At 53.5% G+C, this 26,477-nt stretch overlaps 1 protein-coding gene across 1 annotated transcript in view; it reads right to left on the bottom strand.

The window, feature by feature from the left end:
* Positions 1-24,592, bottom strand: part of PADI3 (peptidyl arginine deiminase 3) — a 29,080-nt gene extending 4,488 nt beyond the window's left edge. Inside the window, exons 1-14 of the mRNA XM_044237268.1 lie at positions 24,484-24,592; positions 16,656-16,836; positions 14,283-14,355; positions 12,859-12,920; positions 11,783-11,900; positions 10,898-11,023; positions 9,053-9,231; positions 8,745-8,848; positions 8,526-8,637; positions 7,120-7,227; positions 5,781-5,932; positions 4,246-4,390; positions 4,035-4,137; positions 1,429-1,508 (exon numbers count right to left, since the gene is read on the bottom strand). Coding sequence (XP_044093203.1) covers positions 1,429-1,508; positions 4,035-4,137; positions 4,246-4,390; positions 5,781-5,932; positions 7,120-7,227; positions 8,526-8,637; positions 8,745-8,848; positions 9,053-9,231; positions 10,898-11,023; positions 11,783-11,900; positions 12,859-12,920; positions 14,283-14,355; positions 16,656-16,836; positions 24,484-24,575 — 1,635 coding nt within the window. The 5' untranslated portion in view covers positions 24,576-24,592. The remainder of the gene's footprint in view (positions 1-1,428; positions 1,509-4,034; positions 4,138-4,245; positions 4,391-5,780; positions 5,933-7,119; positions 7,228-8,525; positions 8,638-8,744; positions 8,849-9,052; positions 9,232-10,897; positions 11,024-11,782; positions 11,901-12,858; positions 12,921-14,282; positions 14,356-16,655; positions 16,837-24,483) is intronic.
* Positions 24,593-26,477: the final 1,885 nt, after the last annotated feature.

Here is a 26,477-nt window from a genome sequence, read left to right as displayed (position 1 = left end):
CTGCCTTCTGGCTAGATGCTGCCGATGGGGCACTGATAGGAGGCGGGGGGTGGGTAGCAGAATGCTGCTGGGGTATTTGTTCCTGAAGCTCCTTCACAGCCAAGTCACTGTGGGCTGGCCAGGAAAGTCACAGCTCCTATCTGCAAGCCCTCTTTTCATGGTGACCTCTCCAGGTTCCAGCAGCATGTTCCCTCCCTAATGCCATCAGGTCTAGGGGTAGTGACAGCTCCCCTCTTTCTAACCTGGGAGTATTACACACTCTCCTGTTGATTTCCTCAGATTCTGCCTGCACCTTTATAAAGATTCCCTGATTATGGGACACCTGGGTGGCTCAGTTGGTTGGGCAACTGCCTTCGGCTCAGGTCATGATCCTGGAGTCCTGGGATCGAGTCCCGCATCTGCCTCCCAGATCAGCAGGGAGTCTGCTTCTCCCTCTGACCTTCCCCCTTCTCATACTCGCTCTCTCGAATAAATAAATAAAATCTTTATAAATAAATATAAATAAATATATATTAAAATATATTTATAATAACAAATCATAAATTACAATTTATTTATTATTTATTATTTATATATTTATAATTTATTATTTATTTAGAAATATATTTATTATTATTTATGAATTATAAATAAATATATAAATATAAATAAATCTTTATAAATATAAAAATAAATAAATAAAATCTCTCTCAAATAAATAAAATCTTCAACAGGTCGCCCGGGTGGCTCAGTGGATTAAGCCTCTGCCTTCGGCTTGAGTCATGATCTCAGGGTCCTGGGATCGAGCCCTGCATCGGGCTTTCTGCTCAGCAGAGGGCCTGCTTCTCCTGCTCTCTCTCTGCCTACTTGGGATATCTCTCTCTCTCTCTCTGTGTCAAATAAACAAATACAATCTTTAAATAAATAAATAAATAAATAAATATTCCCTGATTAAACTATTGCAGTTTTCCGGCTTGAGGTCCCTCGTGTTTCTTGCTGGGACCTAATGTCACTACCCCTGCCCCCTGCTATGAAATATTGATATATTCTCAACACAGCCACAGAGCGATCCTTTCAAAGCATAAATGCTATCAGGGCCCTCCTCTGCCCAAATGCCCTAGTGGCCTCAAATGTCAACGACCTTGCGATACCCTCCATTGTTCGATGACCCAGCCTCCCCTCATCTCCCCAGAACCCCCTGGCTCATCCTCAAATATCCCACGCCCCTTCGTTCTACCTCAGGGCTATCGTCTGTGCCCTTCCCTCTGCCTGGATGCGTGTCCTCCTCACATGCACATGGCTTACCCCCCATTTCTCCTGGATCAGAGGAGGGGTTGGAGCCCCTCTGTCTGGGCCAGTTCCAGCCTGGGCTTTCACGGACCCTGAGCCTCGGACTCTGTCCCCTTTGCTGTCCCCAGCCATGCCCACCTTCTCCTCACAGCCCTGTACCTGCACGAACTTATTGAAGCTGATGAGGTTTGCGTTGGAGAGGACCTGGTTGATGGAGACGGTGTTGACCGGCTCATCCCCTGAGAGGGAGAGAGAGATGTTAGAGGAGGAGCAGGAATGATGCCAGAGTTGAGGATCACTGGCTCTGGGAGGCAGCCAGGCAGAGGTCAAGTTCACAGCTACTGGTCTTGCGAGTCAGTAGCTCTCTGGCCTTTCCAGACATGGGGTAGACACCACCCAGCAGAGCTCGGCCTGGCCATGGCACAAGCCTGGGGGTGGGAGGGGCGGACAGGTAGCTGAGTGCCACGGAACTTAGAGCTCTATTTGGTACGCCGGAAGTGGGGATGCCTTTCACCAGAAATGTCCGCCCCTTCTAGGGCACTGAGTGCTGATCCCTCTTCTTTGCTGCTGGCCGTGGTAGTGGTGCTGGGCCATCCACCTGTCCATCAGCCCTGATGGACCCTGTGCCTGCCCTCCATGAGGGGAACTCATGGCCAAGAGTCTCCTTGGAGTCTCCATGATGGGCTGGGCGGGGAAGGGGAGGTTAGGCTCACAATCCTCACAGCTGCCAGTGAGCTCTTACCAGGGGCAGGCCCTGGATTCAGTTCTCCACATTCAATACCTCATTTAGCTTCCCTATAACCCCACAAGGTGTGCATTGTCACCTTCTTTAAAGATGGGCACCTTCAGGTCAAGGAAGCAAAAAGACTCACCCAGGAGCTTACAGCTAGGAAACAGGGGGCTTGTGATTCAAACCCCAGCCCAGTGCTCACAAAAGGCAGCGAACCTTGACTAAGGGGAAAGACAGGGCCCCCTGGACCCATGTGCCCGTCTGCAGGCTCGGCATCCCCTCCGACCCAGCTGGGGTCCGCCAGCTGGGGTCCAGTCCCAGCTCCACTGCATGCTTGCTGAGCCCTTTGGGCCAGTGACTCCCTTGACTTCCCTGTGCTCTTGGGTCTGTAGGAGGAGGGGATAGTAAGTGGGGTCTGGCACACAGTGTGGCCAGTGAGATATGCTGGTGTCCTGGGGGCACAGTGGTTTCATGTGGCCTAATGGCCATGAATTCCCACATTCTCCTTCCCAGCTGGACGGCTGGGAAACCCACTCAGCCTGTTCCACGTCCTCTTGTTCACGGAGGACGTGGTCCTTCCAGGAGAGGTGATGATGGCTTTCCCTCCACCTGATCTGTAACATCTGGATTTGAGGCTTTTTCAGGTTTGCTCTGGACCCAAAGGCATTTAGCCATGATCCTTATGGGAACAAAGGGGCTGGGAAGACTGTGTTTCTTCCACTTTATACCTGGGGTTCCAGGGTAGCCTCGGGAATGAGGTGAGGATCGTAAACGGAGAGAAAGGAACTGCAAAGTTCTACTGAGAGCTTCTAAATTCTACACAATCTTTTCCCTTGGAGGTTTGGTCCAGGACATTATTTATCTCCCATGAGGCCAAGAAAAGCTATAGTCCCCCCCCCCCCAGCCAAAGGTTTTTGCCCTGAGACCGCCAGGGTCCCTGTCGGAGAGGACCAGTCCTCTCTGATTCACACACTTTTGGTGGGGATAGGGCGATCCCAGCAAGCAGGCGCCCCGCCCCCAGCCCCAGCCAGCGATGGCTCTCAGAATTCTTTCCAAGCATAATGAGAATGTGGGACTCATTGTTCAAAGAACAGGAAAAAAAAAGTTTCAATGAACGTACAAAAATAAAAGGACTTTTCTTTCCTCCAGGGTCTCCCTCCCTCCCTGTCATGTTGGTGTTTTACTTCCTCTTGGATGTTATGCTCCCTTGGTCACAGGACACCCACTTGGTGAACCCAGACCCCCGCAGGGCTGGGAGCCCCAGCTGAAACTTGGCGCATGTGCACAGCCCACCAGCTGCCCGGCATCCCAGCCCATGAGCCACAGGACCCACATGAGGCCAGATGTCTCCCCTTCCCCCAGGCCTGCCATCCCGAGCCACGGTAAACAGGCAGAATCCACACAGGGGTGTGCTAGCTCCCTTGCTCGGTGGGGGTGGGGCGCAAGAGGCTCACCCCTTGCGAGGTGCCCACCCCATGACCTGGGGCACTGCCAGTCCACGACAGGGACAGTTAATGCCAGGACACACCCCCCATTCCTGGGGATGCCGAGGGGCCCATGTACCCAGGCCTCCCCAAGCCCAGGCTCCTGCTACAACCACCACCACAGTGGGGAGGGGTTTGAGAAGGGGAGGCAGAGAGGGGAGGCCCCACCAGCTCCCACTGCCCATGGCTGAGGCTTCAGGGATTCGGGGGGTACATAAGGGATCTCACCCCTGGGAGGCCGCAAGAGGTTTCACTCACGAAGCCCAAATGGTTAAGAACTTCAAGACAGTGATGGCAGAGCATCAAACCTTCTAAGGTGAGGGCGTGGTCTGATGACACAGGTCACAGGCCCAAGCGGTTTGTCATGTCCCTGCCCCCAGCTGCAGACAGCGGGGGCCCGTGGGGTCAAGGCATACAGCAACAGTGAGGCTCTTTGGGGGGACCACCCTGCTGGATAGACTTGGCCATCTCTCTCTCAAGTCATGATGTGTCCTGCTTTAGATGGGGGGGGTGGGGAAGCCTGGGATGAGGGACACAGCGTGGGTACCCACCAACAACCCCTTGGAACAGGAGGGCCCTGCCATGGCCCCACTTCTGCTTTTCCTGGAAGAGCTTGAAGCAGGCGCTAGGGCTGGCCAGGAGCATCCGGAAGCCCTGTGTGGAGAGGACAGAACCGCCTGAGTTCCCCGGCCTCAGCCCGGCCCCCTGGAGCTCATCCTCTGACCCAGACACCAGGGACAGGCAGGTCACCACCGTCCTTACCTTCTCATCAGGGGCAGGGACGAAGCTCAGAAACTCATCCACATGGCCCACGGCCAACCAGTCCACAAAGAGCTCCACGGGGGGCTGCACCCGCTGTGCATAGAGGAAGTCCCGCACCACCTGGGTGACCCGGCGGCCGCTGGACCTGGGTCAAAAACATGGCTTAGCTTAAAAATGTCTGTGCAGAAATGGAATGACAAAGTTTGAGTTTCTGCAATATCCAATTTTTTTTTAAAACCAAAAACATGCACTGTGTCCTTTAAATTCTGCTCAGGCTGAGCTCTTGAACAGTTGGAGGCAGGACAGCTCAACCCCACCCAGTCGGTGACCCCCAGGTCTTGCCATCCCAGCAAACGCTCAGAGCCGCCCTCCGACCATCTTCACTGGCTCCCAGAGACATTCGCCACCTTATTCCATCCCCTGGGGCCAGGCGGCTCTTCTGGGAGTTTAACTTGTGTCTCTCTTGCTGTGGCCTCACCTTCTGTTCATCAGTGGGGAGAGAGGTGGACAAGATCACCCCAAGGAACACAGAGCCCCAGCATTTTATGCTCGTGAACTTAACCCCCATTCTTCTTTGGACTTCCACATAAGTATCTAATGGCACGGCCCAAATTTCCTCTTTCTTTTTTGTCTTTTTAAAAACAGGATCCACATCCTGTTGGAGCCCAAGGTAGGGCTTGAACTCAGGACCCTGAGATTAAGACCTGAGCTGAGATTAAGAGTTGGATGTTTAACTGACTGAGTCACCCAGACACCTTGAACTTCCTCTTTCTGTGGGATCACATGTTGAGGGCAGTGAATCCCCTCCAAAGCCTCTAGATTCACTTTTATTTGACTGCAAGTTTGTTCTAACTGCTTTGTTGAATTTGGATGCCTCAACGCCCTGGTCTATTCCACAACAAAAAACCATCACCATATAATTCCTTTTCTTTTGCATCAGTATCTCTGTGTCACATGTTGAACAACAAATAGTCTATTATTCTGTGTGTGTGTGTGTGTGTGTGTGTGTGTGTGTTATGACATCTCATTTTTCATGTCCTATACCTTCCTTCTCCTGTTCTCAGGAAAATATCTGATGGTAGTCATTTACATTATAGTATGAATAAGCTCTTGAAATGTAATTGCTCTAGCACTGTTGAGACTTGAAGCTTTTTCTTCTGGAACTATTAATTAATAGACTGTTATTAGCAATATCATTTCTTTTTGGAAACAGAAGACCTAAGTTTAGTCACAACTTTGGATTCCGTGTGACCTGTACCAGGCCACTTCACCCTCTCTGGGCTCACTTGTGACATGAAAAGGCTGGACTGAATCATCTCTTAGGTTTCTGCTCACCATGGCCTTCTCAAAATTCACCAAGGTCAATGGACAGTGTCTGGTCATCAGCCCACTGCCTCCCCTACCTCATCTAGAACTAGGAATTTATCACTCCTCGTGGGTTCCCTCCCAGGAGTGGAATGATCCCTCACCCCCACCACCCCTGCCACCATCACCACCCTCCACAGAAGGAACACCTCTCCCTGCCCCTCTCTCACCCAGGCAGGTTGCCCCCGATGAGGATCCTCCCCAAGGGGTACTCTTTCCCATTGGCCACCACTGGGGGGCTGACCTCCAGGTTCCCGAAGGAGTCCAGGCCACTCACAGAGCTGTCTAGTGGTTCCCGAGTCACATAGCCGAAATCTGGACCCTGGCAGGGGAAACTGAGTCAGGCTAGGGGTGGGGGTCACCAGAAAGAGCTTGAACCAACTTGCTGGGCTCTGAGCTCCTTCAGGATGGGGGAGGGGTGGCTGTCCATTCTTCAGATGAAAATATTGAGTCAAAGACAGGGATCTGACCTATTCAATATTTCATGCATGCATAGGGGCTAAAGTTGTGAAACACACAGGCACTCTGGGCCTGCTGCCACATGAAAGCACGTTATCTCCATGGTCACAGGGAGACAGTGGACAGGGCTGCCGTTGCCTATATTCCCCATTAGACATGGAGCCTGAGGCTATGGCCCCTGCCCCTTTCTCTCTGAGCAGACTTCCTGCCAAGTGCAGCCCAAGGGCAAGTACCTGGCTGTTCTAGAGCAGCCTGTTCCTGGGGGCCAAGTGGCTGGAGATGGACCCTCAGTCTTTCAAGTCAGAAAAATGGGAGAGCTCCCCAGGGCCATCTCTTAGAAGCAACTCAAACAACACTGGGGCCCAGGCAAGAGCTTCTACCACCACCTCTGTGATCCAGCAGGGGTTGGAAGGGCCTCATGGTCTCTCCAGCATCAAGGGAGTCTCCCCTCTCTCCTCTAGGAGGTCCTGGTCCCCAAGGACCATCTTCACAGTACTTCTTATTACCGGTATTAATCTCAGCTAAGCGCTGTGTGCTCCCTCTGCCCAGGACAAAGAAGCTTCAGAAACACCTGTGAGGCCAGGGCTATCACATCATTTTTGCTGATGAAGAAACCGCGGCTCAGAGAGGGGAAGTGACTCACGCCAGGCCACACAGCATCTGAGTAACAGAGCCCGGTTGTTCCGCCTCCTAAGCCTGTGTTCTTAGCAGCCGCCAGGCCTCACCCCGCCCTTACCTAGGGCTACCAAATTCGATAAATAAAAAGTATAGGATGCCCACTTACATTTGAATTTCGGATAAAGCACAAAGATATTTTTAGTATAACTATGTCCCTTGCACGATTGGGAACATACTTATACCAAAAGTTCCTCATCGCTGACCTGAAATTTGAAGGTAACTAGGTATCTCCTGTATTTTATCTGGTCGCTCCTGTCCCTAAAGAATGTGGTCCCCAGTACTGCGCCCTAGAATCTACACCCCGGTGGGGCTTTGAAAAACATTCCTCTGCCCTCCGAGCCAGGCTATAGCCCGAGGCCCCCGACCACTCACCAGGATTCTTTTGTAAGGGAAGTCCTGCAGCTCCCCGTTCCTGGGGGAGTCAAAGACCACTGGGAAGGTCTTGTGTGGCGCCTGAACATAGCCCAGCTCCATCTCATCCTGCAAACGAGAGAGACACCCTGTAGACAACGAAGCCTCCTTTGGGACTGAGTGCTTTGGGAAGGACTGTTCTTTTTTCTTTTTTTTTTTTTTTTAAGATTTTATTTATTTATTTGACAGACAGAGATCACAAGTAGGCAGAGAGGCAGGCAGATAGAGAGGAAGGGAAGCAGGCCCCCTGCTGAGCAGAGAGCCCGATGTGGGACTCGATCCCAGGACTCTGAGATCATGACCTGAGCCGAAGGCAGCAGCTTAACCCACTGAGCCACCCAGGTGCCCTGGGGAGGACTGTTCTTGTGGGTTCTTTGTTTCAGGCCAGCTTTGCCCTTTGGGCTGAAGAAGACAGGGGTTCTTGACGCCTGCTGGCTGGAGGAGGTGCTGGAGGCTCAGAGATGGTGTGCTCTCACCTCTGGTCACACAGCAAGACAGGTGGGGAATAACTAGAACGTAAATGTGACCCTGGGGGGTGTCCCCATGCCAGATCAAGGACAGTGGCCACAGGGAGGGGCTCGGGGTGGCCTGAGTTGGACAAACAAATCTCTAGACATCAGCCGGCACCTCTGGCCTCCACACCTGGTCAAGGGCAGGGCTGAGGGGACCAAAGGAGGTATAGGTCTGCCTCCTTCTCAGATCTCTCAACATCTAGCCCAGCTTCATCCTGACCTCTCTGGTCCTGGAGGCAAAGATGGCCCAGCACCCCTACGACATTTTCAATCGCAGGGGCAGGGGCAGGGGGGGTGTTGCAATAGTTCGCCACACTAGGGCTTCTCAGCCTTAGTACTCATGGTCCTTGGGGCCGGACAATTCTTTGCTGTGGGGCTGTGCATTCACTGTAGGACACATAGCAGCAGCTCCGAGCTCTACCCACTAGAAGCCAGTAGCATCGTCAGGGTGACAGCCATTTATGCAGGTACTGCTAAACGTCCCTTGGAGGACAAAGTTGCCTTCCATGGGGAACCATAGGGCTGGGCTGCTGAGGGCAGGGATTGTGTCCCACACCTCCACCATCCCATTCAGGGCCAGCCCCGTGCCTAACCCAGATCCTGTGGGTGAATGCAGGTTCAATCCAGTGTCAGTGTGTGCCTGGGTCTCTAGAAAGTTCTAGGGAGAGGGAGGGAGCTCTAGGTCTATAGTAAGAAAAAGGAGTGCCCTGGGGAGGACAGTCACAGCCCCCAGGTCCTTCTAGATATCCACAAGCAACCCTACCCCCCAGCCCCGCCCCCAGTTAGGCTGGGCCAGCCTCTCCCTCCACGGTGCCAACAGCGTCCTAGCTGGACACTGCCCGGCAGTCCCGGTACCTGGATCCAGCGGTCATTGCGGTTCTCGTCCTGTGGGCAGATGGTCAGCTTGCAGCCAGCCTTCCTGGCCAGCTCCGCCACCGCGTCCACGAAACACGTGTTGTTCCTCACACTGCGGACGAGCCCAGGCAGCACGGCTCAGGACCGAGCCAGGTGTGGAGACAGGAGGGACCGCCAGCCTCCGAAGGACACCCACTCACACCTGCCTCCCACACTCACCGGCACACGTACACCTCCAGCGGCGGCAGGGTGCTGGGCGTCATAATCCAGGGCGCCACGCGGAAGACCGCGGTGTCCGTGAAGATCGGGGATTCAGAGAAATCCTACAGCAGAAGATGGCAGATGGGGAAGAGCACTGACCTTGGAGTCCAGAGGCCTGGCTGATGCCCCTGGCATCTCTTCCTTTCCAGAGGGGCTGCAGCAGGGGTTGGGGAGGTCAAGAGGTCTGGGGTCCTCCACACCCTTGGTGCCCATCTCTCCTGGGGATGGAGCCCTCTCTCACCCTCTCTGCCCCGGCCAGCCCTCACCTCGTTGGAATCATCTAACAGGGTGATGTGGAAGGAGAGGAGCCCCGTGAACCTGGCGTCGGGGAACGAGAGGCCCTCCACAAAGAAGCGTTCCTCGTCCCCATGGGAGCGGGGCACCTCGTAGGACACCTTATCCTGGCCCAGCACATGCCTGTAGGCCTCGCACGAGTCTTCAGGACCTGGGAGAGGACAGGAGGGATGGCTGTGACCTCTAGGTGGGCCCACAGAGCACGAGGGACGCAGGAGGAGCTGGGCCAACCTCACATGCCAGAGAGCAGCCCCCATCTCTGCCCTCCCATCAGCGAAGGAGAGAAGATTCTTGATCCCCAGTGTGGGCGAGCCAGTGGAAAGGCCATTCCTTTCTAAGATGCCTGTTCAGACCTTCTGGAGGACAGCCCAGCAGCGTCTTGCAAAGGAACCTCTACTCCTAATGAGCAATCCCACTTCTAGGTGTCTTTGCTACAAATACATGAATAAGGGTATTCATGCTGTTTAGTCATTGAACAAGTATTTACTGAGCACCTACTGTGCACCTAGGAGGCCAGTTCCAGGCTCAGGATACAGCCGGGAGCAAGACCCCTGCCCTTGAGGAACCTATGCTGTGGTCAAATCAGAACACCGAGAACCGCCGTGTGCTCAGGGGAGCGGGTGAGCGACAGCACGCCCGTGCTCCAGAATACCACGCAGCTGTGCAAAAGACCGAGGCAGAGCTGCGTTTGTTCAGAAAGGAATGTCCACCACACATACACATGCACACACACGTGCACACACACGCATGCACGTTTGATGCCTACGGAGAAAAGTCAGGAAGAACACATAGCGAATCGTTAACAGTGAACGCATTTTCAAAAGTCAGGTTTAGGGGTAGGGATGAGGAACTCTCATTTTTTACCTTATATGCTTCTATCTTGTTTGGTCTTTTAAATTTTTTAAAAAGATTTATTTTAGAGAGAGTCCACGTGTGTGAGTGGGGGGAGGGGCAGAGAGCAGAGGGAGAGAGAGAATCACAAGCAAGCTCCTCACTGAACGTGGAGCCAGATGTGGGGCTTGATCTCAGGACACTGAGGTCACGACCGGAGCCCAAACCAAGAGTCGACGCCCACCCCACTGCACCACCCAGGCGCCCCTTCTTTGAGCTTTTCAAAAACGAGCATTTTATTACTTGTATGCATTTGTATCTTTAAAAGGGATTTTATGTCCTTGCTCATACTGTGGCTCTGTAGAACAATGGTCATTGGTTTTGGGGGGAGATGCATGCTAAATGCTGCAGGGACAATAGCCATGGTGTCAGGGAGTGGCTTTACAATACAGAGAAAGCAAGAGCAGCGAACAGTGGTAACTATTGAATCTGAGTGACTGACGTCCAAGGGATCATCACTGTTCTCTCTACTTTTCTGTGTGTTTGAAAGTTTTGATAAGAATTACCAAACAGGCTTAAATTATATTTTAAAATATGTCTATTTAAGATATTATTTATTTATTTGAGGGGGAGGGGCATAGGGAGAGGCAGAAGCAGACTCCCCGCTAAGCAGGGTGCATGACTTGGGGCTTGATCCCAGGACCCTGAGATCATGACCTGAGCTAAGGGCAGGGGCTTAACTGACTGAGCCACCCAGGTGCCCCTGAATGTATTTTAATTTATCCAATCAAACGACCCTGGGCCATAGCTGTGTGGGGACACCAGCCCACCTGTTTCAGAGTTTCCCCATCTGACCATGTTTCCTTGCCCTCCAGGGCAGGCTGGAAGCCAGAGCAGAGCCTGCCCTCTTGTCCAAGGTGGGGAAACTGAGACACCCCCCCACCCCAGGCAGTGGGCACAGGGGGAGAGGATGGGCATGAACTCACCGCAGGCATGGAAGACCCGTGCCCACTTGGCATCATAGCTGGAAGTGTGGAGGATGAGTCTGTGGTCATCGAAGAGGGCAGCAGGGCCTTGGGTCCTCAGGACCATGACGGACATGTCTTCCAGGTCTGTGGAACCAGAGAGGGCAGCAACTCCATGGGGCCCTGACACTCCGTGTCTTCTCCTCCTGCCCACCACACACCCCCCTCCCGGGGCAGAGGGTGCCAAGATTTGGGTCTCTGAGCCCCGGCTCTGCCCAGCCTGTGAAAATGCTAGAAACCGTCAAGAGCAAACCATGAGGACATCTGAAGCGTGTGCCACGCGAATGTGTCTGATCCTCTCTGGGCCTCCGCTCCCTCACCTGCCCAGAGCAACGGCAAGTGCAGAGCGGCCTGCCCTGAGCCCGGGGACAGGTGAGAAGCGTGCGGTAGGTAGGCCACCCGGGTGGCAGGCAGCCGAGAGTCTGGTCTCAGTCCAAGCATCACTCCCTGCTGAAACCAGGCAGGCCCCTCCCTCCCCAAGCCTCAGTGCTCCCCAGTCTGAAAGGAGGGACAGATGTGCCCACATTCCAGAGAAACTGTGACTGCCCGCTCTCCAGGCCACTATTGTGGTCTTCCTCACGGGGCTGCTGTGCGCAGTGCGGGACTGACTTAGGACGTGGGGCATCCTGAAATGCAGGCCTGGGGTGCCTGGTGGGGAGGCTGGATTTGGGGTGCGGATAGGAAGCTTTGGATCCACCACAGACAGGCTGGGAGGGGTTAGCTGCCAGCGTGAGGCAGGTTTTGAGTGACATCAAAGTGTGTCTGGGAGCTGGAACTCTGGCCCCCGGTGCTCCCTCCAGTGCGACCTACGGGGTAACTGAGCAGTGACCCGGGGCACCCCCTTACCTTGCAGGCAGCGCACCTGCTGGTCTCGGTTGTCCTGGTCGTAACAGTTCAGATTGTCCCTGTCGCAGTTCACCAGCAGGATGGCTCCGTACCCGCCAGGCCCCCAGACCCAATCCCGCTGCCAATGGCAAAGCATAATTTGTGATGGGGCTGACAACTGTCCTCTGCCCCCGCCCAGCAACCTGCTGGCCAGCCTCCTGACCCCGGTCTCCTCCTCCTTGCCCTCCCTGTGAGGACAGGTACATGCCCACGGATGCACTTCCTGCACCAGACACGGCTGTGGCCCCAGACTGCCCACACCAGCATTTCCAAACTACAGAGAGGTCTTTCATGGCCAAATGCAGTGTGTCTTGGGCCCATGTCCTATTTCTCAGCAACTCCCTGATTACAGATCTGTTCCCGGCTCCAGGCCTTGGCTCCCGCTCGTCCCTCCACCTGGAATCCCCTCCCTCTTGCATCGCTTTAGAGCCTAGTTCAAGCAGACTTCAAAGGAAGTCTTCCTTGTTCACACAGCCCACTTGGACCTTCTGCTAAGATCTCCCAATGCGTTGAGTGCCACAACAGTTCAGCCCACAGCCTCATATTTGGCAGAGTTCCCCTTTCGCCTAGATCAGAAGATTGGCATGCCAGGACAGGGGCCACCTCTGGCCCGGTGCCAGTTTTTCTAAATAAAGTTTTATTGGAATAGTCAGATCCATTGAATTGACTACAGCTCTTTCACACTACAATGGCAGAACTGAAGATTTGCAACAGAGACACTTTGCAATGCCTAAGATATTTACTATCTCACTTTTATAGAAAAAGTTTGCGACCCCTGAGCTAGACTGACATTCCAGAAGGACTTTCCCCATAAAGCAAGGCGTAGCCCAGTCCTGGGCATGTATATGCTTGATAATTCTTGGTAATGATTTTCCTCCTGGTGAAAGAATACCCCCAGCCATGCCTGCTTCCCATTTCCGACCTTGGCACCAGGTAGGAGGCAGGGGGATACCTGTAATGGCTTTGCCCCTCCTAACCCAGCCTAGGTCAATGCTAATCTCCATGCCCCTTTCTGGGTCCAGGTTGAGTCACCCTACCTTGTCCACAAAGCTCCTATTCTGCCTGCCCTCACAGTTCAGGTCACAATCCAGAGCGATGTCTGTAAGGGGAAGACAGAGCGTGAGTCACTATGGGGTTCCCAGGAGTCTGGCACAAGTCCAATAATGCATATTTTGCCTCTAACAATGCCTTCTGCAGACAGAGCATTTTCAGCTTTCTTGCTAAGTGCTTTGCAGGTGCTCGTACCCATGCAAACTCCCACCCACCATCCAGGAGCTCCCAATTCCACATCCTTGGCAATGCTAAGTATTAAGCATCTTTCTATTTTGGTTCTGGTCACTGAGACTTTCTCTTCTGTGAATTGTTTGTTCATAGTCTTTGCCTGTTTTGTTAGTTCATGTTTTTTTCCTATTGATTGGAGTACTCCATAATCTATGTGTACCAAATCAGCTGTATGCATTGCAAATTTCTTCTTGCAGTCCATAATCGGACTTTCCCCCCCTTTTGGTTTAATGTAAGCTCTGTGCCCAAGGTGTCGCTTGAACTCACAACCCTGAGTTCAAGATTCATGTGCTCTATGGACTGAGCTATCCAGGCAGCACCATAGTTTGACTTTTTTTTTTTTTTAAAGATTTTATTTATTTATTTGACAGAGAGAGATCACAAGCAGGCAGAGAGGCAGGCAGAGAGGAGGAAGCAGGCTCCCCGCCAAACAGAGAGCCCGATGCAGGGCTCAATCCCAGAACCCTGGGACCATGACCTGAGCCGAAGGCAGCGGCCCAATCCACTGAGCCACCTAAGCACCCCAAAAAGTTTGACTTTTTGCTTGTCTTCTGTTGTGTAAAAGTTTTAAAATTTAGTACAGTCTAATTTATCATTGCCCTATCTTCAAGTTCACTGATCCTCTCTCCAGCTGTGTCAAGTCTACCATCAGGAGCATTTTTTAAAAAATCTGTTACCATGATTTTTAGTTCTAGCATTTCAATTTGACACCTTATAGTTTTTATCTCTCTGTTGAAATTCCCCACCTGTTCATTCATGTTATCTACCTTTTCCTTTATTGTTTAATCAATTTGAGTTACTATGCACAGAGTTTACGTGTCAATTTGTGTTCAACTGGCACAAAAATTTTAAGGTGGAAAAGCAAGGTCCAGGCCTGGACTATGTCTCCCTTTGCTTCCAAAAGGAGGGAGTGTATAGGCATGCCTGTGTCCACCTGCACAAGCACAGAAGATCTCTAGAAGGATGCTGGGCTTGGGGAACTGGAAGTCTTAGTTCGGGAGAAAGGGAAGCTTACTTTTCCATATATATACTCTTTTATCCCATTAGAATTTTTAAAAATATACCCTTATTTGAATTTTTAAAATAAAATGAGCTGATGTTTGTAAAAAGACCCCTGTTCCTTGTCATTCCCAGCCACCCCCCACCCTTGGCCCAGGCCCTTGCATGGGCCCCAACTTACCAACACAGGTGAGGTAGAGCACCGCATAGGCCAGGGGCAGGGGCTCATGGCTGGAATGGTAGGAAATCTGAACCTGTAGAGAAATGGGCTTAGAGTCAAGCTGGCAGAAGCCAATATCTCCCACCCCAAAGGATAGGTCTTGGGGGATCTGGCAGGACAGAAAGAGGGTCTCAGGAAGCTCTGTGCACTGAAATTGAGTTTACCAACCCAACTCTTCTGTTAATCTCTGTGCCATTTATTTTTCCATGCCTTGTTTGGCCCATCTGTAAAATGGGACCATTTTTGAGGGATTCCCTGGAGACCCGGGCCCTAGTGCTGCCAATGACTACCGTGTGTCTTGGACAAGCCCCTGCTCCCCTTTGGATTTCTGTTTTGCTGCTCATAAACTGAGGAGGTCTCTGACTGGGTAGGGTTTAGGGACCCTCTCTTATCTGGGGGATTCAGATAGGCTTGGTCTTGAGCCCAGCACCTCTGGGTTCTTTGACTTTGGCTGAGGTCCCTCACCTTTCTGAGCTGTCTCTTTTCCTCATCTGCAGAACAGCAAGCATATGGGTCCCTGCTGCCCACAGAGGATTATAGTGCCGCTTAGAAACAATGCACGTACCAGACTGACCCCATAGGAAGGGCCCCAGACATGCCTGCTACTGTTCATAGAGGGCAGGCGGCATCGTGTGAGCTGCTCCAAAGCTCTGGGCTCGGATTCCGGATCCACCACTTGTGACTATCCTGGGAAGAGTCACTAGCCCTCTCCGGGCCTCAATGTCCCCTGCTGTAAAGTAGGGATAATAATAGTCCCTACCGCAGAGGGTTGATTGTAGGCTGTGACCATCAAAGAAGGAAGGTGGGTGACATGCTCGGCGCCGTGCTTGGCCACGGCAAGCCCCGATAGCTGTTAAAGGCTGGTCTGACAATGACTGATGAGAACACAGCTTCAGGCCCACGTGTCAAAGATCCTTCAACCCACTGTTCTCTGCTTGCACGGTCGCTCCTGATGGGGGTCCCTCAGCTCTGTCAGAAGGCTCAGGATCTTACAGGGACCATTCACCCCTCAGTGCTGCGAACCCCTAAATCCTGCAATCACTGACCCCCAACTGTCAAGCCTGAGTTGGGGCTCAGTGGTCTCAGGCACACAGTTACCTGGATCCAGGACAAAGATGGGGGGAGGGGAGGGGCAGGACTCTCCGACCCTCCTCAGTTCCTTTGGTCTTTGGCATCCACATGGGCCCCAGCTTGGCAGGGTTCCCAGGAGGGGCCGCTCACTGGCTGGCTGGTTCTCTTGCCCTGCCCCAGGGACTCTATCCTGAAGCTCACCAACTTTGCTACTCACTAGATCTGCTGACTTTGGGTAAGTGGTTTTGGTTTCCTTATCTGTAAAATGAGTTCATTTACCTGTCCACCTGCATCACAGAGCTCCGTGGAGGGGCTCATCTCAGATACGTGGGTGGGAAAAGACGAGGGGGTGATGAAGGGAACCTGCCCCCCAGATACCAGGCAGTTCTGTGCAGAACACAGCTACTCGGAACCTTGGCGGCCCCACCGATGGGAAGGAGATCAGACCCTGCCTCTCGCAGCTGCTGTGAGGCCTGTGTGAGGTCATGGCTGTCCAGGGTGTGGCATAAGGTCAGTGGTCGTTAAAAGGTCAGTTTTTTGCAACACCGCCCCTGACGTGGAGTGGAAACCTGTCACTCCTGCGTAACAAGCTACTTCCCATGACCCCTTTAAGGGGGCATCACCTGGGCCAAGCTCCAGGGCCACCCCATTTCTTTCCTCTTTTAAATGCCCCCTGCCCTGAGGCCAGAACCCTGCCTACAGCTGGGGCTTGTTAAACTCACCTTTGGTGGCTGAATGAGGAGAGGAAGGGAAGTTACCTGCCTGAGCAGGGAAGGAAGTCAGGGAGCAGGTGGATTAGGAGGTGAGGCACCTTGTAGAAGGGAGTCTCCCCGTCACTGGTATCCCCCATTTCTGCTTTCTCTCCTTCATTCAGGGTGGCAGAGATCTCCTAATCAACCCTCAGCCTGTAGATAGGGAAACTGAAGCCTGACCCAGAGAAATGGGGACACCTCCCTTCACCGGAGTCTTGGGAAACAAGAAAAGGAGCCCATGTTGACTCATGTTCCACCCTACACCAACAGCAGGAGGAAAGGTGCTGTGATCATCCCCATTTTACAGAGGGGGAAACCGAGGTCCAGAGGGCTGATGTGCCTTGCCAGCAGACACACAGTTTATGTCTGTAAGCTGCAGGGCTGGCTAGTTCCAGGGGCAGGTACTTACCCATCACGCTACCCTGCCATCTGGGTAAATAGAGGGTGCTGGCCCTTGTGGAGCTAGATCATGGTCCCATCCCCCCCATCTTGGACCAGGGGTCCTGCTCACATGACTGTCATTGAGGTCGTTGCTGGGTGAGTTCATGACCACGATGATCTCCAACCCCGTATCAAAATGCCACCGCCTGGTGTCCGCACGTTCCCGGCCCCTCTCCACACTAGGAGAGATGTAGATGTCCACGCCGGGGGTCCCATAGACCTCGAACATCTCTGTGCCCTCAGGTACCGACCTGGGAAGGACAAGAAGCCATGGGAAGTTCTAGAGGGATGCAATAGCTCTTCAGATGCTTGAGCTTTGGCTCAAACTCTTGCTTCCTCCAGGAAGCCCTCCCTGACTGCCCCAATCTTCTCAGATCCCCACAGCAAGCTCCTGGGAGTGAAGCCTGGACCCCGCACGAATGCATTCACAATCTCCAATTCCCAGGTTCTGTGTTCATTAACATTTCCCTTGTGAGTTATTTTAACTCCCAACAAAACCACAAGCTTTTTGAAAGTTAGGACCCAATTGAGTACTTTATAATCCCCCGGTGCCAAGCTGGGCACGAGGAGCTCAGGGGACACCAGTCAGCAAATGGACCCCAGTGCAACTCTAAGACCATGGCTTTAAGAGAAGTCTCCCCCTCGAGGTCCCAATGCATCCCTCTTTAGCGGGTGAGATGTCCTCTGGGTGTTCTCTAGGGAAGGGCAGTAAATCTTGTGGCGTGCCCACCATGTGCCAAGTGCCTTGTAGTTCCTGGCTCCTTTTATTCTTACAAGTCTGCAAAGTGAGTGGTACCATCTCCAATGCAAAGGTTAGAAACTGAGGCTCAGAGAGATCAAGTACCGAGCCCAAGATCACACAACATTGAATGGCACAGCCAGGTTTGCCTTGCGTCTCTGACCCAGAGCCCCTGCTTCTCCGTGGCGCTGCAGTGTCACCTGGGAAACTGGGCCAGATTCAGTCAAACAACCAGTCATTATCTGCACAGTTAAAAAGTCTATGTCATTTGGCCCTGGGACTGCATGTCCCCCACCCCACCTCCAGCTAGTCCGGAGTCCTGTTTGGAATCAGTCTGTTCACCCTCTGATTGTCTGTGGGGTGCCTGGGGTGCCCACCGTGCCCAGAGGCATTGCCGGACTGAGGCAGATAGACCCACTGCTCTCCCCACTGCCCCAGAAACTTCCATCCCATCGGGGAGTTAAAAACAGGCCTGTCCGGGGCAGCCAGATGGGGCTTATGGCCAGGAAGTTAGTGGTCAGTGGAATCCCATGTAGGGACAGGCCACTATGAGCCAGAGGGACCAGAAGGCTTCCTGGAGGAAGCAGCATACACATGTGCTTGGGGGATAACAGGAGCGGACATTTGTTGAGCTCTGGCTATATGCTAGCCCGGTGCCAGGTTCTTAGGTCTATTACATCACGTAATCCTTTCAATAAACCTAGGAGACGCAGACTACCATTGTCTCCCACTTTACAGATAGGGAAACTGAGGTTAAGTAAACCGTCCAAGGTCATGGAGCTAGTAAGTGGCAAGGCCCAAGCCTTCTGGTTCCTGAATCCATATTCTCACCCACCACCTCCCCAAGAGTAATCACGATAACCCTAGCCCCCGAGGCCCCCATACCCAGCACGCTCACCGGGGCAGGCCTGGCTGATCCCTTCCAACCAGCATTTATTTCATCCTCACTGTGGCCCTGGGAGGAGGGATTATTACTCCCACTTACACCTGGGGAAATAGAGGCTCAGGACGAGCAAGAGACTTCCCCACATTAGCACAGCCAGCGATTCGACTCCAGGCCCTTTCCCCTTCTCTGCCCCACTGGGAGGAGAGAAGACCTCCTTCAATACACCCTCTTCACTAGAAATAAGCCAAGCCCAAGTTCCACTTCATGAGGCGGGTCCCAGCCCAGTGCGCGTCCCTCCCAGGTGTCCTCACCAGCGAGGCGGGGCCAGCACACCTGCTTCTCCGCCCAAGGAGGGCTGCTAGATTTAGCAAACATAAATAGAGAACACCCAGCAGAACCCAGATTTCAGATAAACAACGAATAGTTATTTTAGTCTAAGGACGTCCCATGCGATATTTGGGACAAGCTTACAATAAAAAAATATTAATTATCTGAATTTCAGATTTAACTAGGCATCCTGGATTTTATCTGGCAACCCTATTCCCAAAGCCTGTAATTTCCAGGGCTGGTGGTACCCTGGGTCCTGTTGTGCCCTGGGTGTGGGAGCCAGGCCCATCATGGGACATAAAGAATCTGGACAGAGAGGCATGGGGGCACAGAGACAGAGAAAGACAGAGACAGAGAAAGACAAAGAGATGTAGAAAAACCCAGAGAGATGGAGAGCCAGAAAGACAGAGACGCATGGAGACAGACTGGGTATGAAGGGCCCCCCACCCCACTACAGGGGGCACCCTCAGCCCCACTCCCTGAGTCACCTGGCCTCCAGCTCCCCAGGAGGCTTATACACTCTCCATGAAACCCTCCCAACCCCACCCAAACTGCTGCTTCGACCCTGGGTGCCCGTGAGCTTGAGATGAACAGCTTGATGATCCTTCTGGTATGGGACCCCACCCAGCTCCCCCGCCCCAGCCCCTGGGTTTGGGGTACCTCCCTGTATGAGGCACCAGGGATCCGATGAAGATCCTGCCAGGCCTGGGGGGAAGATGCTGAGAGCCCAGTGGTGCCAGGACCAGAGTCAAGAGTCAGATTCTAGACTGGGCTGGGTCGCACATAAGCCAGGTGACCCTGAGAAATTACCCAGCCTCCGTACAAAGTGGAATGATGACACCCATTTGGTCAACCTCACAGGCAATTGCAAGGCTCAGATGAGATAATGGGAAAGGCTTGGAAAAACGCCCATCCGAGATGGGGGAAGAGTGATAGTCAAGTAAATTATGAAACGGGAAATGAGCAGACAGAGGCAGGTTGAGAGGGTGGACTGGGGGGCCTGGGGGGCAGCTTCCTGGAGAGAGGCAGGGGAACCAACGACAAGGAGGAGAAACATCTGAGGGGAATTACTTTCACAGTGAAGCCTTAGGAGGTCAAGGGTAAACTCAGGCTATCATGGGGAGCCAGCAAAAGTTCTTGATCAGGAGGGGCAACACCTTGGAGCTGAGGTGAGGGGGTTAAGCCTGTGGGCGTGGGCGAGCTGGGTCCAAATCCGCCCTACCACCCACTAGGTATGTGACCTTGAGGGAGAGGCTTGGTCTCCCTCTGCCTCAGTGTCTCCGTCTATAAAGTAGAGATTAAAGGAGTCAGTGCATGTAAAACACTTGAGACAAGTGAAAGTTAAAGGCACATGAACCCATGCCTTACTTCACTCCAGGGAAACTGAGGCCCAGAAGAGAAGGGACTAGAAGGTAGGGCTCCAGACTCCCCCAGTCCAGTGCTCATGCCCCATCAGGGAAGCTGTTAAGAAGATCAAAACGGTGGCGTCTGAGAGAAGAGCCTGCATCAGGTACAGGAGGGTCTGGATTTCCCATCTTGTGGAGGGCAGGGGAAGAAGCCAGAGGCTCAGCAGGACAAAATTTCCTCCAGCCTGTCCACCCCGGGCTGCCAGCGTGCTGCTCTAGACCGTGCCCCAGGCCCAGCCCAGCTTTCCCTCACTGAGGCTGTCCACACACGGGACGGGCTGAGGCCCTTCGCCGCACTGAGCAGCTCTGGCCAGCCCAGGGGCCCACCTGCAGGCCCTACAAGCCCACTTGACAAAGGGGGAGGGGAAGCATGCTACTGTGACCAACAGATCTGTTTTGTCAGAGACCGTGTGTGTCCTGCAGAGTAGGATTTCCAGTGCGAAGGCCTAGAAGGTCTTGGGCAAACCAGGACAACTAGTCACCATCACGGTAGCCAACCTCAGACCTATCCATTGAAAATGCACAGTCCAGACCCAGCTATGCTGTTGGCAGGGTCCCCAGAACCTGTCCTTCAAGCCACACTGATGCCCTGTGACGTCTGAGAACCATGGCTAAGGGTGGGCTGTCTCCCTGGGCAGCATGGGAAGGTCTCAGGGTGAGCCCACCTTGTCCTAGGAAATCAAGACAAGTCAGGTCTTCCTTTTTGCTCTATGTCATCCCTCAATGGTGAGGACGATGATGGTGACAATGGTGACAGAGGTATCCCCACAGCCACACACTGTCGGTCCTATTATCCCCACTGTACAGGTGAGGGAACAAGGCCAGTGATGACAGGTGACTGGCCAGAGTCACACAGCGGGTCGGTGATGGAGCTGGGACTCAACTCCCGCTCCTCTCCAAACCCAAACCCATCCTCCCCTTTCATGGGCTCAGGGTCTTGGCCTCTGGGAAAACGAAACCAGACATTTCAAAAATGATGGGAAAGGTCTTTGTGGCTGAAACAGACAGGTTGACGAGATGACCACCATGGTCCCCACTGACGTGGCCCACGGGGTAGAGAACATCAAGGCCCAGACAGCTCGGGCTCTGGGTGGCAGTACTCATGGCCCCTCCCTGTTCAGCGAGGTTCTCAGGTCCCAAGTCCTCTGGCCTCACCATCACCAGGGTCAGAAGACCACGGCCCCTCCTTAGTCTCACATTCTTCCACTGATAAAATGTACCCCTGAGAAATGGTGGCCCCATGAACCCTTTTCCTAAAGCCCAGGTCATTGGGAGATTTGGCGATGCACCAGCCTCCCAGGGCCCCGCTCTGCCCAGGCAGGTCAGCGCTCTCACACAGCACGAGCTGGGGGTAGCAGATGGAGAGCCACTTTGTCAAACTGGGGAGGGGGCTCAGACACCTCCATAAGCAAAGCATGCAACCCAGTGTTCAATGTCAGCCTCATCAGGGCCATGAGGGGAAACTGAGGCCCAGGAAGAACAGAAGGTGGCTCAAGATGAGGTAGCAAAGGATGACTGAGCTAGGATTAAAATGCAGGAATCCTGGCCCCCAGGTGCCCTCTGCCTTTTCACTCCATTGACCTGTCTCTGCTGAGCAAGAGGGGACAGGAGTTGTTAGCTTGTCCAACCAGGGCAGTGGTTTTCAACCCTGGCTACACATGTGTCCCCAGAGAGGTTCAGCACACCTCCCTTCCCTTTCCCCCTAGAAATCTCTGCTCAGGAAGCCAAAACCCCCTTAACAAGTCAGGGTCATGTTCCCACTCAACGGAAGGCAAGAAGACAGGGTTCAGTCCATTGCCACAGACAGAGTACCCCAATGGTCTTGCCTGTGCTCATCCTTCAAGGCTCTGGTTGGGGCCCTTCCTCCAGAAAACCTGCCCTGACTGCTTGGCTTATGTTCATTTCTCTTTTCTCATTGCCTCCTCCTCCCAGTAGGGTTTAGAGGTTGTACCCATCTTGTGGATGGCGGGTGTGGAGACACTTGAGGCTGTCCGCTGTCCGAAGGGCTGGGACAGAGCCTTAAAATGATGATGAAGAAGGAGGAGGAGGAGGAGAAGAAGTTGAGGAAGGAGAAAAAGAAGGAGGGGAAGAGGGAGGGGGAGGAGGAGGAGGTGGACGGGAAGGTGGTGGTAATGGAGGAGGTGGTGGCAGTCACCATAATAGACTGCCCACCACGGGCCCGGCATCACCTATGTGCTCCACAAACATACAGTCTCATTCAATCCTTCCCGGAGTCCTCTTTAGTGAAGGTCAACGTGTTTGGGTTGCAGCCTGGCTCCACCACCCCTCACAGGCTGTGTGACATGGGGCGAGTTACTCAACCTCTCTGTGGCTCTGTTTCCTCATCTACAGAACAGGGATGATGATAGTCCCCCCTCATGGAACTGGGAGAATTCGTTACTAAACACCAAGCACTTCGGGCAGTGCCTGGTACAGAGTCGTCTCTAAGTATCATCGCTGATAGGACCATGTCCATCCTACAGGTGAAGAAACAGACTCCAAGAAGTTAAGTGACTTTCCCGAAGTCAGACAGCTGCTAAGTCATCGAAGAGCCAGGACTGAGCCAGCACACCCACTGCCCTTTCCTTCCTTGGCCCACCGTGTGAGCACCAGGATTGCTGCGACATCTCCAAGCTGGGAGGGACTATAGAGCTGACCCAGTCCCTCTCCCCTAGCAAGACAGGAATCCTTCCACCAAGCGTAAGGTGGTCCAGCCTCTGATAGGACTCTGAAGGGACAGGATTTTCAGAGAGCAGGGACCACGGCTCCTTGTTCACCGCTGTGTCCCCGTGCCCAGCCCACGCTAGACCTCAAAGAAATACTTGATGAATGTGTGAATGAATGGACCAGCAGCTCTTCCCCCTCCCCCAGGATGGTCTGGTCATAGCGGTCCAAGAATCCTTCATCTGAGGGTGCCTGAGGCTCTGCTCTGCACTCTGTGGCTGTCCCCCCCCAGTCTCCTCTGAGAACCCCAACACGGCCCATCCATTCTCATACCCGCAAGACACTGCTGCCTTTGCCTCTGGTGGCCCCAATTCGTCCTCCAACGTCTAAGGAAGCTCTGCAGGGGAGGAGCTGGCCCTGAGCCTCCCGGGCAGGTCAAACTGGAGGCACATCTGCCCGACGGGCATGAGGCAGCCAACGCAGGTGAGTCACGGCCATGGGCACGCAGTGCTACAGGAGGGGGTGGCGCCAGACACCTTCCTCCCTTGTCACTCCTCCTGGTACAGCCTCTGTGGCTGTCCCCTCCTCCAAATCCCCTTCCTACTTCTCACTGCCCACCCACCATCAGCCAAGCTTTAGCTCCCCATGCCTAGCTCGGCCAGGTCTGCTCCAGACTTGGTTCCCTCCCATAACCAGCCCCTCACCCCTTCTCATCTAACCCTCTGAGGCCAACCCCATCTCTGTTTCCGACTAAGTTTGCTCCAATGTTTAAAGTCTTAGTCTAGGTTACTGGCTCTCAACTGGGTGTGATTCTCCCCACCCCTTACAGGACACAACTGGCAATGTCTGGAGACATTTTTGGTTATCACTAGTGGGGATGTGCCGTGGGCATCTGGTCCATAGAAGTTGAGGGCACTGCTCAGCATCTCCCAGTGCATAGGACACCCTCTGCAGCTGGGAATTATCACGTCAGTACTGCTGAGGTTTCAAAACCTGGTCTGCAGAGAGGGTGCAAGACCAGTGACAAGGGAAGGGTGACACAGTTCTGCCTTCTCTCTTCCCCATCCCCTTCCTACCTGCATCCTCAGCCTTGGAGCTGGGACCCTGGAGTCTCCCCAAAAAGCTACGTAGCCAGCTCCCCAGTGGTTCCCAGAGCCCAGTTCCTAAAACCCTGCCCAAACTCTCCTTTTCTTCCTGGGAGAGAGAGAAGGTGGGGCCTTACCTCCAGCCACTGGCTTTAAAGACATGGCCAGGGCATACAATAGGGCCATTATCAGGTGGGCTCTGAATGGCTGGAGGAAACCAGATCCTTCCTCTTCAAGTGGCACACAGCTAAAATCATAAGACACTTGACCATGAATGGGTTTGAATCTTGGCACTGACACTTAGTGACTATGTGACCTGAGCAAATGGCTTGCCCTCTCTGTGCCAGTTTCCTCATCCATCAAATGAGATGAAGCTGACAACAAACTTAGCTCAGAGGTTGTTGTGAGGTTAAACTGAAGCGTTTAAGTTCAAGGATTAAATTCAAGGAGATTGCCACGCCTCGAACAGTGTCTGGCACACAGGAAGTGCTACCTAAGCATAAATGATTTCTAAAGAAATGACTGATGCTCTTTGGGGACCATGGCTGGGGTACACACCTCTTCCTACTCTTATGTACCCAGCCTACAAGGGTCCTCCACTGTGCCCAAACCCCCATGACACCAGCACCCTCCAAGGCCCTGGACTAGAGCTCAACCACTGCAAGTCCCCTGACTCGGGGGAGGGCAGCGAAGCCAGGCCTGCGTCCCGAGGAAGCCCTGCACAGCTTGTGGGAAGAGATCAAGGGGTTCAGCACCAACGGCCCGCAGACCCCCAGGCCTCTGGCTCTTACCCATAAATGTCCACGAGGGTCTCCACGCCAGCAACACACACGGCGCTGGTGGGATGCTCCAGGGACACACGCACGATTCTCTGCAGTGACATGCTGGCCTTGGGACTGGGCCTGGGCCACCAAACCCAACACTGCCCCACAGATCCCTTGACTTGTGGTTTAAAGGACACCGACCCCGCCTCTTCAGCCCGGGGTGCTAGCTCATTGGTTCTAGTCCTGGAAGCCCAGCCCTTTCCCAGAGCAGGGAGCTCAGAATTGGCCGGAAGGAACCCATCATTTGCATACAAACCTGTTGCTCCGCCCCCAGCATGGAGGGAGTCAGTTTCTCCCTCGAAGGGAGCAAGTCCCCACAGGCTTCTGGCTGGGCCACCAGGGCTTTGAGAGGTGGAGGAGGCAAAGATGTGGGTTATTGACCTGGGCGCCTCCTTCCTGTTCCACACTCCTCCTCACCCTTTTTCCTGCATTTTCAGAGATGATCTGGTTTGGTGGGGAGCTTCTCTACCCTGCTGAAGGAACCGGTGAAAATGCAGATTCCCAGGTCCCGCCTCCAGTCTGATGCGCCAGGAAGGGGGTGCCGCCTGGCATGTGGATTTTTTTTTTTTTTAATAAGCACCCCAGAGCATTTTGAGAAACTTTGAGGAACAGCAGACTTTTTCCTAAGAGCATGGAGTGTAGAAGCAGGACTGGATTCAGCCCTGACTCAACCACATCCTGGCTGCGCGGAGTGGGCGAGTCACTTCATTGCTGTGTCCCTCACGTGTCGCTTCTGAAAATGCTGTTGCAGGGCTTCCATGGGACGACGTGGGCAGAGTTGTAGTGTGGAGCTCGGCATTATTTTATTACTGGCGTTGTGTCTTATTTCCTGCCTGTGGAAGGGGCAGGTGGTGCGAGTTAAACCCTTTCCGGCTAGAAAGAGCTTAGAACATCAGGGTAGGAAGGCTCACTTGTCAGGTGGGGAAACTGAGGCCAGAGGGGGTATTCAGCCACCTGAAGCAGCAAGGGCTCTGGGGAGAGGGGTCTTGGGTTCAGATCCCAACTCCGCCATGCACCAGCTACGTGACCTTGGGTGGTTACGTTCCCTCTCTCCGAGCCTTGGTTTCTTCACCTGTAGAAAATGTGGCGCATCACCACCCGGGCAGAGATAATGGCGGGGACACACCCTACCCAGCCAGGCTCTAAAGATGCTGGATAGATGAAGCTTCTTCTCTTCTCTCTAGTGATGCTGCCAGTCTGAGGCAAGGGAGAGACTGGGACCTGCTCCCCAGAGTTCCCAGTGCGTGAACTCCCAGCAGTTCAAGGATCTAGGCGGGTCTCCAAGGCTGATGCCCTTCTCTCCCAGAGTCTGGGAAGGATGTTCTCAAGGAGAGCCGCTAGGCTGCTAGATTCAATGACAGCTTTACTTTTTTGGGCTGGAAAATGGTGTGATGGCTGACTCAACTCTGGGTAAGAGTCAGGACTCAGAAGGAAGTCCAGACAGTCTCCCTACCTGCTTATGAACACAGCAGGGGAATCGGTGCAGGAAGTAAGGGCTTCCCTTGGGCACTGGCCCACTGTGCTGGGGCAGGACCAGCTTCCGACTTAGAGCCCTGTAATCTCCCTTTGGAAGTAGAGCCAGGCCTTCACCTCTACCCGGTTGATACCAGCTTGTAGAAATACATCTGCGGTTCGTTCAGACTAAAGTGTCAGTGACTGATGGGCAGCAACGTTTTGCCTTTTAGCCCGCCAGAAAAGATAGAATAAAGTGAGTGAGTGAGTGATAGAATAAAGGGGGCCACCTGAGGCAGCAGCCTGTGTATAGGGTGAGAGGGGTGATATTTTCAGGCTCCTGAAACCAGAACAGGGAGGCTGGGTAACCCAGTCACTTTAGAGGCAGGAATGAAAGGGGATCACAGCGGCCTTTGGCCCTGGCACCAGTCCCACTGAAGAGTCTCCTGCCTCTGCCAGTAGGGCCCAGCCCACCTGCATCTGAGAGATGGGAGAGAGAGATAGCCCAG

This window comes from Neovison vison, chromosome 2 (assembly GCF_020171115.1).
Source record: "Neovison vison isolate M4711 chromosome 2, ASM_NN_V1, whole genome shotgun sequence".
Lineage (NCBI taxonomy): Eukaryota > Metazoa > Chordata > Mammalia > Carnivora > Mustelidae > Neogale > Neogale vison.
The sequence above is the reverse complement of the archived record's forward strand: the minus strand, read 5'-3'. Positions and strand labels throughout refer to the sequence as shown.